This window comes from Herpailurus yagouaroundi, unplaced genomic scaffold, assembly GCF_014898765.1.
Source record: "Herpailurus yagouaroundi ecotype Mexico unplaced genomic scaffold, PumYag 181, whole genome shotgun sequence".
Taxonomy (NCBI): Eukaryota; Metazoa; Chordata; class Mammalia; order Carnivora; family Felidae; genus Herpailurus; species Herpailurus yagouaroundi.
In genome coordinates this window covers 7,474,424-7,487,254 of record NW_024412412.1, presented here as the reverse complement: position 1 = coordinate 7,487,254, position 12,831 = coordinate 7,474,424, and the positions used below count along the sequence as shown (strand labels likewise).

The 12,831-nt window shown below is 40.1% G+C and overlaps 1 protein-coding gene across 1 annotated transcript in view; it reads right to left on the bottom strand.

The window, feature by feature from the left end:
- Window positions 1-1,047: 1,047 nt before the first annotated feature.
- SPCS3 (signal peptidase complex subunit 3) overlaps window positions 1,048-12,831 on the bottom strand; it is a 12,464-nt gene continuing 680 nt past the window's right edge. The window contains exons 2-5 of the mRNA XM_040489872.1: window positions 11,813-11,886; window positions 9,471-9,547; window positions 5,579-5,694; window positions 1,048-4,644 (exon numbers count right to left, since the gene is read on the bottom strand). Coding sequence (XP_040345806.1) covers window positions 4,512-4,644; window positions 5,579-5,694; window positions 9,471-9,547; window positions 11,813-11,886 — 400 coding nt within the window. The 3' untranslated portion in view covers window positions 1,048-4,511. The remainder of the gene's footprint in view (window positions 4,645-5,578; window positions 5,695-9,470; window positions 9,548-11,812; window positions 11,887-12,831) is intronic.

Below are 12,831 nucleotides of genomic sequence, written 5' to 3'. Positions count from 1 at the left end.
AAGAAAAGAGCAGAGGCTTTGTCTCCCGGATCCCCTGCCAATCAGCACGCTTACTTTTCTCCTCCCAGATGCCTGCTGCCAGCTACACCCAACAGATGCACCAGCGGGACGTGTGGGAAGCACCCACGTTCCAGAAAGGAGATGCCTCGTTGCTACTCTCATGGGGGAGGGGAAGGCCCAGCTGGGAAGCTACTTTCTGCTCCAGGTCTCTTCAGGTAGAACAGGGCACACCTGCCAAAGCTATGCACTCTTCTCTCTGCAGGAAGAACTCAGGAATCAGGCAACGGTTTACTGAGCCCCGGACTCTTGCTTTAACCTATGGCCTGGCGAGTACAACACAGATCTAAGCACTGAAGTTCTGATGCGGGGTTGCCCAGGTTTGAAGAAAACAAAGCCAAAAGCTGGCCTGACCTCTCGTATCCTCCCAAATAACATACGCTTAGGCTTTAAAACACAAGTCCCCACTGAAGTCAGCTGATTTTCTATCCTTGAGGGAGTTGCTTTGGCTGAGTTCCCTGGGAAACGTTCTGTTTTCTTCGAAACTCCTCTCTCTTCTGAGGTAGATAAAGGATAGATAAAAGGTGGAATTTTCTGGAAATGCATAGGTTCAGTGCAGCCCCGTGAGCCAGACGTGTGAGGGCTGGGGGCCAAACCCGTGCAGGCTCGGCAAACCAGAGCTTGACACGGAGGCACCCGCATTTCCCAGCAATTTCTTCAGGAGCTAAGCACGCATCTTGCAGATTTTGAGTCGGGTCTAGGTTGTGGTTTTTCTCGTACTAGAGTAAAGCACTTTCCAGTTCACTCCTCCTTCACTCGCTACCCCTTGGCTCGCTCACGATCAAAAGTGAGGGCTGGGAGAACACTGGTCACAGAAGCAGGAGGAGCAGCATCCTGGCCTCCACTCAGCAGCCTAACGGGGCTGCAAGGAAACAAGACTCACCCCACGTCACCGCGAGCTCAAGAACGGAAGCCGGTGACACTCACCAGGCAGGGAGAGTGTCGGCAACAAAGCGGCCCCCGCGGTTTGGCCACAAAGACAAAGGACTTCATTCATCATCCGTATTTATTAGGCGCCTGTTCCGTGCAAGGCACTGTGCTAGGCGCGGGGAAAGATACAAAGACAAATCCGACAGGACTGCCCTCAAAGAGCTTACAGTCTAGGAAAGGAGCACACAGTGTCTGGAGAAGATATTTTAGATGTAAATAACCTCCCCCCACCACCCACCCCACAAAAAGAAAAAAAAAAAATAAGAAAGAACTTAAGTTTACTCGACTTGGCTTCATTTTCTTCTAGTTCAGCAGCTTGACATAAAAAGCATGTATCTGAAAGTCTTTTAAAATGCACACTTTTACTCGTCAACAAAATTCATCTTCATTAGAAAAAAAGGCTGTTTATTGCAATTACGAAAATCCTCAAACACATCTCCAGTATTTTCATGAATTTTTTTCTTACGAATCTGTTATTTGTAAACAATTTCCTAAATCGCTTCAAAACGTGCAACTTTTGAAAGAGACCTCTTTAAACCCACTGGCAGTCACACAGAACATACACGGGCTCTCTACTAAAAGCAAAGTGTCTGAAACAAATAGGGGTTGTTTTACTACCAAAGTTCACAGCTTACGGTTTTTCTCCCTACACTCATCTCACGTCAATTCAAAATATTATAAAATAGCACCTCCAGTAACCTATACCTCAAAGACCCAAAGCTTTCAATCACGAAGCTTTAGATAGAATATTGGGGGAAAAATGTCTGATACAACCTTAAAGACCCATCTTCGTGCTATTACTAAGCCGGCCAGACCCACCAAAGAACTGTAAAACAATTCCAAAATAGGAAATTTACAATCACCCACTTTCCCATTACACCCTTAGGAATTTCTGAAGTGTCAGTTTTCTGTTATTTTCCTTTAAGCATCAAGAAACCAAATGTAATCAACTGGGGAAATAAAAAAGCACTGACAGCTTCTCCAGGCTAACCTGCTACAGAAAAGGACGATGTGAGCAAACTGCAAATTACTTGGCTTCTAACCAGAATTCTTTTAGGTACGTTTCTTGCAATCGTTCTCCTTTCCCAAGATCCTCTCTGGACTCAGACATTTCTAACACTTAGGTTTCTGTTCAATCTGAAGCCTTGGACTTCGTAAGACTTCTTGAAAACACAGACACTAAGGTAGATGATATGCTGATCAAACTGAACACAAGGCCATCTGTTTTCATGAAGAATCACGGTCAACCAACAAAACCGTGCGACCCAAAAATGAGTTCCTGAGACAGAGGTTTCTTATTCCCACGTTGGAGCATTCTTGTCCTGAGCAGTTGCCCGAAGTTCAGTAAAAACCAAAACCTAACCATTGTGCTACTGGGATCTTTCTGCTCCTCTTCCTCACCAACTCCAAAGAAGCAGGCGAACGGTCAAATAAACTTCAACTCAAGTGAACTTCAACATTCGTCTCCGGCAACCTAACACATGCGCCATCACAGAGGTGTAGGGAACCACCACACGGGCGCCTGCACCTGGTTGGAACCGCAGGCTTATTGTGGTGCCCGCCTTCACGGATGCACCCTGAGGTTCAGCGGAGACACCTAAGGATACTACGCTTCCACGTGTAATATCTGTACAAACTATAGAAAGTTAAATTTTCTGGGTATAAAATCTAACAGAAATAAAGTCAAATCAGGAGGAACAGTTGTGTGTTAGTCTTCTGGTCGCCTTCTTGTCGTCACATTACTAAAGGGCTTTTCTGTTCAGTCTCTGCTGAACAGATAAAACGCATTTCAGACTCCTGTGGTTATAAAAGAACCACTGTTTAAGTTAAGGACTCTCCAACTCCGTCTTACAGATAAAGAAACCGAGACCCTGAACAGCTGAATGAAGAAGCTGGGGGCCACACCCACTCTGGTATTGGTGATCAGACACCTGCAACCTTTGACACAAACCACAGGATCACACACAGTGACCGCTAAAACCAATGTAAGGAAACAGGGAGGTGTTTCATAGGAGGTAAATGGAACAACTGTTAGCTGAAACCTATTCTTAGAAAACACTAGCCCTTTTTGGTTACTGCTGAGAGTGTAACTACAGTGTCTGGTCTTGCTTTTAAGGGTAATTGATTTGTACTTGATTCCTTGAGGACATTTATTTGTTCACAGTAAGAAAAAAATCATGTTAAATATGGTCATATATTCAACCGTGTATTATTCTGCATTTAAATTATTTCTATATACATTTGGATTCTTCTACTTTTCACAAAGTAAAATTAATTTATGCAGAGAATGAAACGAGAGATCCTCTCTGTAGAAGTTGTTGGCAGCCTGAAAATTAGTCACTTCCATACAGGATGGGAAACCGCTTTAAGGAGAGGCCGAAAGAGGATCCAGGGTCACAGAAAACATAATGAAAATTGTAAGTGAATTCTGATTAGCCGGTAATCAGAGCTACAGGAGAAAGGACAGGCTTAGAGAATTAATCTGAGGGAACTTTTAACTCCCTTCCTTGCTAGGTAACCGCAAAGCAATTCAATAAACTTCCGGGTGTCAGTTTCTTCATCTGCAAAGACCTCACATTCGAACTACTTACCTCATTAGGTTATCGAGGAGAACACATAGTAAAACATATGAGAGTGCTTCTAAGTGGAAAAGCACACCAACAAATACTGATTATTATTACCGCAATAATTATTAAAATGGGGACCTACAAAAAATTTTAAATAATTACCACTCAGTGGCACGAGGCATGCTCACGAAAACAAACTTAACTCAGAAGGTAAACCATGCAAACGTTCTCAACTTTCAATGGCAATGCTAAAAATTCACACAAAGATATAATACAAAGGAACAATTTTAGAGAAAGCACTGAGACACACATATTTGGTTGACTTAAGAGACTTTAAAGTGAGTTAGAATGATTTCCAGCTTATATAGAGGTATTTAGTCTTTAAGTGGAGACGGTTGCTCGTCACCTGTAAGAAAACCAAGCATCATGGGGCATTCCTAAGACAAATGGAACAAAATCCTGTCCCTCTTGGCTGTTTCATAAACCAGTGTCTCACAAATAACCATCTTAATGCTTCCAGTAATGAGACACACCCTCAAAGACAATGTCCGCTTCTGAATCACATCCAATGTGAACCTGCATGAAAGCAAGGCATAAAATAGCATTCTCATAACTCCACAGGCGCCTAAAAGTTTTAATAACTCTTCATGCTCACTTTCTATTCCATAAAGAATCATGGACATACAGGGAATATCTCCAAGATAAATTTGTTACAAATCTTTATTATGTAGTTGTCTTATTTTTATAATACTCCACTCTGGTGGCCTTCTTTTGTGTGTGTTTTGTTTGTAAAATTGAGTCTAAATAGCACATTAACCTTTCAAATATGCCTTTTGATGTTAGTCTTATGCCACCCCCCAAAAAAAGTAACAACCAAAAAACAAATGAAGATACAAGGGAAGAGAAAAATGAGATATGATTAAGTATAAAAATATGTTGCTTCAAATTCAGAATAATTTAATAACTCTTCGTTATTTCATATGTATCTGGAAATGGGACAGATACATGACCTGATCCTGTCACAAGAGGTAGAATTCCAGCATTTGGTACAACGTTCCAAGACAGGGTTAAAGTGACATTCCTGTTTCCCCTATAAAAAGATATAATAATAAACGGATGTCAGCAGAAACATTTTTAGTTCAAAGAAAACATTTTAATTCAAGCACTGAGGCTCAAATACTATAGAACTAGCTATTTGTAACTGGAACCCTCATCTATCAACAGAAGTTTTCTCGTCTTCTGAAATCCCAGGGACCCGCATTCTATCTGCAGGCATCCCATGATGACCTACCTAAATTCACTCAGTTACAGTTATTAGAACCACCAGCCAAAAAGCTTAAATGAGTAAAACACAGAGAATATAAAGAGATTTGAGCTAGATGCCAGCAGGCAATGATTTGCAATCTAATTCTATCCTTATCTAGATTGTGAACACATCACAATTTCTCACGGCTGGCAATTTTTCGTCTGCAAAACCAGAGCTCTGGTTAAAACAGCTCTCCCCTAAAATCCTTTCCAATGTTTACTCGCAGAGCTTAAGAGCTAAAAATGACCCCAAAAGACCAGCCATTCTAATTCCTTCACTGGGTGTGAAAGGAAACTGAGGTTCAGGGGAGTTCAGAGAAGCACAGCAAGAGCCCTCAGTGTCACCTCCTGGATGAATGCACTATTTCTCCATTAAGGATCTCCGAGAACTTCCCTCCCCATGTTCCCTAAGGAGCCCCCTGCCAACCACAGTCCTACCACAGGTGGGACAGCCCAGGCCCCCTGCGCACTTGGGACTAGAAGCATCTGAGGGCTTTCTGAGTGTGACTGGGGTTCACATACTGCAAGAAACTGTGTGCTTTTCCTAAACCCCAGTTACTATGACAGTATTTCTACCCAATCCTCTGGTTTGGATCCGTATACGTTTCTTCTTTCTCAACTGTCCTCTTTGTACCCTCTAATTTTTTTCTTTAAAATAAAAAATACTTTACATCGTTCTCTCCCCCGCATAATTACAAGAAGGACAAAGAATTGCTCACTTGAGGCCATTTCCATCGTCAAAGAAAAAATATTTTGTTTTCATATCTTTCAACAGCAGCTTTGGATTATCACCTCGCAGAACAATCTTGTCCCAAAGGACTACTTGGTTGAGAGCCTACATTAAAATGAAAATGAATTAGACAGCTCATCAGAAATTCATCTCTGTCACTTCAAATTCAAAGCAGTGCTAAGAAACAGTTTAATTTATATTAATAATACAACTTTTGAGGGAATTGCTAAAATCTTAAAGCACACAAAACAATAACAAGAGGATACACATAAGAAGTCGAGCTTTGCTGGGACAAAAGATGATCTCCCAGGAAATCACTGCTTTTGCTAAGGCAACTGTCATTTAGGGCCCCAAAGCTTACTCCGAGGGTGTAGACCTACTCGCTCTCCAGAGAGAGGCCCTTGGAGACACAGAAGGGATTATTAGAATCCCTGGAAGAAAAGCATTCTCGTAAATCACCTCTCCTGCCCAGCTCAGTGTGGACTCTGCATAGTGTCAGGGAAACTGAGGCAACTATTCCTGGTCCGTCACACTGTTAACAGGGGTCACTGCAGCCAGATTAGATCATGAGTATTTGCGTATCTCCAAGGTCTTTAAATTATCGAAGAATCACTAAAGAAATGAAGCCTTCTAAATATTTTTCCCTTAAATTAACCATAGGCACATCATTGTTTCATTTATGGCAACATTCTAGAAGCCAATTCTTTGAAACCGCTATTTTGACATATCAAAAGCAAGTTCTGTTTGGAAAATAAGGGGCATAAAATGAAGACAAAACACATTTGTGATCACTACTAAATCCCAAGACATCTGTTCTTATAAAGCTATTATGCATTATTAGCCTGGGAGGCCAACTGCTAGCATGTGGGGACCGTGCTCACTAAAAAGGAATGTGGAAGTAATTTCTAAGAGGTTTCAAATCTTCACCATAAAACCGCGAAGATTAAACAGAAACATCGAGACTGAAGAACATACAAAGATATGCCGAAGTGAAATGACATCTTCTATACATTTATTCATTCGCCAAAGCAATGATGTGTCAAAGTTCCAAGTTGTATTAACTTACTAGTCACACTGGGGTAAACCAGAATTATGAATATGATTTAGGTACACCTGTCGCCAAGGTGACACAGAAATTTGGATAATTTGTTGAGACCTGTAGAATAGTATGTGTGTATACAGTCATTACTCTTACCTTCAGAGTAAGTTTTTCTAAATGACCCTAACATTTTGTTGATTCTCAAGGACAAGGACCAAAACTCCTCCAACCCAATAATCCGAGTGCCTAACAAATTTTGTGGTATAAAAGGTATGCTCAGGGGCGCCTGGGTGGCGCAGTCAGTTAAGCGTCCGACTTCAGCCAGGTCACGATCTCGCGGTCCGTGAGTTTGAGCCCCGCGTCGGGCTCTGGGCTGATGGCTCAGAGCCTGGAGCCTGTTTCCGATTCTGTGTCTCCCTCTCTCTCTCTGCCCCTCCCCTGTTCATGCTCTGTCTCTCTCTGTCCCAAAAATAAATAAACGTTGAAAAAAAATTAAAAAAAAAAAAAAAAGGTATGCTCAAAATAAATGTAAAATGAATTGAAATACTAAAAATTGCAGTTAACTAATCAAACCAATCAACAGATAAAGTTGATTAATTTTTCATCCCTTGAAAGGAAATATAGTCCAAATAACATACAGAAGTAGACTCATCTCTAAATACGAATTACCTCCAGACTGTATGGTAAGAAACACGAGAGTGACTTAGGTGAAATAACAAAGAAGCACATTTTAATTCCATGGATTTCACTTTTGTACTTTAATTCATTTATCACAATCATTCACTTGACACTTTCAGGGGATTTCTGTTTTAGTGACATTCCATACAAATATCTCAACCCTTACTCTTATCTGCAAAAAAAGCTCTAAATCAAAATGGACCAGTAAGTTTCAATCTACAAATTAACAATTTTAGTAGTGTTTTAACCTAATAGTTTAGTAGCTTTTCATTACAAAACTTCTGATAAAGTCTAGTTTATGATTAGAAAGACTACTTTTAAGTAAATAATTGGTGAATCCCATACAACTCCAAAGCAAAGGAAAATATTTCCCAGCAGACAAATGTTAACTGGAGATATACGGCTTGGTAAGACTATCAAAATAGTTCACGTGAGAAGAAAAATAGAAATATTTAGATGGATTTTAAACTAATCTGACATGATTCAAACATTTGTCACCTTTACAATTTTTACTTCCATACATGGGTAGTGAGAGCTGTAAACACAGCTCAGAGTTAGCATGCTGATTCACATACCTTTCTCCAGTCAAAGCTGCGGAAAGAAAACTTTGGCCTGAAGAGTGCGACACCCGAGCAGCAACGCCTCACCCCCATTTCCTCGTACACCCAGCATTCGGCAACATCCTTTCTGACCTTATCATTGGAAATGGTCTCCAAAGATTTTCGATCACAAATTATTTTGAGCACAAACCCCAAAAGATGCATTTTTATTTACAAATGACGTGCACAGTACACGTTACTACTTTCGGACGATATCATCACTGATAGTCAAGGCAAATTTGCATTTCAAATAGTATTCCTGACCAATGTTGAATTTCCTCAGCCAACTTTTTTATTAGATCTCAGCTCTCTCTTTTTTTAATCCACTGCGGCTAAGCAGCTCCAAAGAGAAAGAAACCCACCAGCTCTGCCCCTTTCCTGTTGCTTACATGTGGTTGAACCATTCGCATTTTCAACCTGTGATTCCTTTGCAGGAATCTTTTCAACCATTTTTTCCATTTTGTGAGGATTCGTTTATTTAAAAATAGGTAACATCAGAGGCACCTTGGCGGCTCAGTGGGTTAAGTGGCCAACTCTTGATCTTGGCTCAGGTCATGATCTCAAGGTTCATGGGCTCAAGCCCCATGTCGGGCTCTGTACTGACAGCATGGAGCTTGCTTGGGAATCTCTCGGTCTCTCTCTCTCTCTTTCTCCCTCCCTCCCTCTTTCTGCTCCTCCCCTGCACGCTCTCTCTCAAAATAAAAGTAAACTTAAAAGAAATAGGTAATATCACCCACTTAATTGGATTATACTGCACAACCTTACAAAATACTGAAAATGAATGAATGAAGAAATGCAGGCAGTGTGGTCAACCTCCTGCCCGCTGAATTCCTCCTCTTCCTCCAGGGACGCTGCATGTTGTAGGAGACATGTAATCACCTGACTTAGGGACTGAGTGTGAATATTAACGTCAGCCCGTACTGCAAGTATTAGTAAAGCTTCTTTCCCTTTTATTTTAAACAGAAAAACATACAGATCAACTTCTTTCCAGTATGGCGCGTGAGGAGCTTGGAAGTGGCCACTCCATCCTAACAGCCAGTAAAAAGCTAATGAACTGAAAAACTGGCAACTCTTCCTAGATCCGTAAGAGAGGAAAAAATAGCTCTGAACGGTTTTTCTTATGGATTGCCCCGTCTGCACCCCAATCAGGGGACAATACTAGAGAGCTACAGAAGCAGAAAAAAGACAGAGGCTACCAAAGGAGAGGTTTTCTTAGTAGAATCACCTCTCCGGAGGCCTGTGATTTTTACCAAACTCCTCAGGTCAGATACTCTGAATATATACAATTTATATTCTTGGAGCACCTGGGTGGCTCAGTCAGTTGGGCGTCCCACTCTTGATTTCAGCTCAGGTCATGATCTCCCTTTTCGCAGGATTCTAGGGATTCTCTCTCTCCTCTCTGTCCCTCTCCCATGTGCTCACGAGCACACACACTCTCTCTCTCAAAATAAATAAACATTTAAAATAAATTAATAAATAAAATGAGGTTTTAATAATCTATTAACTAATGAGGTTTTAAAGACCTATTAAAACTTAGATATGTGTGTGTATATATATATACTTACATTATTTTTTGTTGAATATTCTGCTGATAAATAAAGAAACAATTGCTTAACATTCCAATCAAATATGTTCTCTAGATGTAAATGAATTAAGGAATATATAAATCATGAGGCAGCATACCACTTTTAAACCACTCTTGTTCATAATTATCCACAACAATACTAATACTAAAACAGAAAAAAAGGAGAGGTGGGCCAGAAACATAGTGAGACACTAATTTAGTAAAAGTACATGATATATATATATATCATATATATATATATATACATATATATATCATATATATATATATAATCAGCAAGATTATTAGCATTATCACCCCATACCTCTAGGCATTACTAGCTGAGATTCTTTGGTTAATAATAACAGAGCAATACAAAATTTAGCTTTCTGTGACATCGACTAAGTCTAAAAGAAAGAGGATTTAATCCTTCAAGCACTTTCGATTCCATGGATGTTCTAAAGGATAACCAGCCCTCGCCATTTAAATTTACTGATAAGCAAACATGAACTAGCTCATGTTAATTACACGAAGTATAATAAATTGTCCACGTTGCTTTTGGACACATGCCAGCAGAGATCAAAATGTCTCAATCCATGAAGTGCTTGGTAAGAACATGCAGTTGAATACCAATTTGATTTCATCAGCCTATCAGAGTGAAGGGAAAAAAAATTAATGAGGATTCAACACAAGAGCTGTGTCACTGGGAAATGAACGGAGTTAATGTTTGCATTTTTATTAAGTATTATACGTAAATGGTGAAGTCTTTTCATGATGTGCATTTTCATACCGACAGCAACACATCTGTTTCATTCCACGTTTAGACATGTGTATCCGCTAAGAATCACACTACTGAAGAATGGAGAAGTCTGGGATAGCTCTTTAGAAGAAAGGGCACAATTTCAAGTTTAGCAGCAGCATTAAGAGAAACTGACTTAACTACAAATGAGACTGAATATGTACAGTTGTTGAGAGATCAGGAAATTTCACTGTAATTCTCCAGGTACACAAAGCTACTACTTTCACAAGAGATCCAAGCTCCTTACTAGTTTTAAAATGACGTGAAGACTCAAAAGCAGACATACCAAGTTCACCATGGGACTGTTGTCACGGTGCACTCTATTTCCTGAAAAAGTGTCTAGAGAGCGAATTCTTAGTCTCTTTCTAAACTCAACATTTTATTTCTAAAAAGTCCAGTTAAAGTAATTCCATGGCAGTAAAGAGCCGTATCAGGTAAACTCTCCGGGAATGTTATCTGCTTCGACAGACAGGTGCTTTACCCAAGTTCAGACAGTGTCATCACCAGAGCCAATTTTAATACTGAGGTCTTAAAGAGCCAGGTGACTGCACTGGAAGGGGCAGGGAACAAAGCTACCAAGACCCTAGAAGACTGGATTGGCCAAAATGAACAGTTTCCAAAGGTAGAAACTCAAGATAAAGAGAAAATATTAAATCATCCTCATTTTAAATTAACTCCTTTAAATATTAAGGTTTTTCTGACTCCTATGATAAAAGTACTTATAAAAAAATGATAATGGCAAAATGCTCATACAGTTTACCAATGACCATTCTGATAATGATCTTCTAAACCTTAAGAGATGCCAATTCACTTTTTTAACCTAGGTTTCTCTCTGCTACTGTAAAATATGGATATTTTACTTGGGACTGTACATAAAATATTCCATCTACGTATATCTGCTATCGTAAAATATGGATCTATACTTGGGATTGTACGTGAAAGATTCCATCTACATAGGCTGAGTGCTGGTAACATCTTTCTTTCTGTAATCCAAACAACCTGGTTTTTTCTTTCTGAAATAGATTCAAACTCTCTTACAGCTTTCAATCTAGTTAATGTTTCTGTAAACAATTTAACGTAGGCTCATAAAATGATAACCGAAGAATCCAAAAATAATTTTTTTCAAAGTGTGAACGAAAAGGTATGAAAACTCTTACTAATAGACACATAGGTATGGAAACTAAAGGGTGCAGATGTTTATCTTGAGAAAGTTAACAGAAAAAGACCATGGGGGAAGGGAAGGGGGGAAAAAAAGAGTTACAGAGAGGGAGGGAGGCAAACCATTAGAGACTCTTAAATACAGAGAACAAACTGAAGGTTGATGGGGGGTGGGGGAGAGGGGAAAGTGGGTGATGGGCAGGGAGGAGGGCACTTGTTGGGATGAGCACTGGGTGTTGTATGGGAGCCAGTTTGACAATAAATTATATTTTTAAAAAAAGAAACTAAAGTATGGCTGACTCAGGAGACAGTCAAAAACCACTAAGCAACATGTGTATCATTATACAACTATAGAGAAAGCAATAAAACATTTTCTTAAAGGATATCAGCCGTTATATCAAATGTAATGAATCCCAGATCACTTCTTTCTCTAGGTCCAGTGAAGTCTTCTACATTTTTTCTAAAAATAAAGACAAAAGTATTATCATCCTTGAAATCTAACAGCACATACAATTCACATAATTCCATAAAGCTGGACGCACAGGTCGAACAGCAATCCCAGAGAGAAACAAGTAAAAATCAGAAAAACCTGTAAGTGTGAAAACAGGATAAAAATGTTAATCTGATGCAAAATGAGGTCTTTCGCCATATTCATATACCTTAACAAAGAATCCCTAGCGGGGTGTAAAAACTGCTCAAAATGTAAACACTTGCTGTAAAGCACTTTGATAGCATGGGTAGAAGCTTCCAGATGACTACAGGTGGTGTGGAAGAAGCTAAGATAAAGTGATAACCACTGTTGTTTATTGAGTGCTTATTATGTGTCTGGGCCAGGTGAAGAATGTATTTTCTTTAGGATCTCAATCCTCGCGCAACAAGCCTACAAGTTGGGTATTATTTCCATTCTACACAAAAGGAAATTAAGGTCCAGGACGGTACGAAACTTGCTCAAGATTAACACCAGCTAACAGTTCCTGTGTCTATTTGAATCTAAAACACAGTATCTAATAAACTGCAATAGAGAAAAAAAAGGGGGTGGTGGCGGGGGGTGGAGTCGGCGATTAGAGGACTGGCTTGCCTGCCACTCCGACAAAGAAATCAAGGAAACCGACGTTGAAGAACGAGAGTGAACTTGATGCAAGATGGAACAGAGAAGAGGTGAGAACCAGGAGGGGAAAAAGCAACGTACCCAAGAAAAAAGTGCCAGAGAACCAACATTATGAAGGAAAAAAACCCAAAAGCATTCACGAAATGACAACGTCATTCTGGAATCCCATTTTTGGCATTTTCGCCGATTTATTCACGCGGCGGACTTATACCATCTCCACCGCGCCGCATCGGGGAGCTGGGACGGCGACCGCGCTCGGCGCATCCCGACCCCTCCTGCCAACTTCAAAGCGGCAGC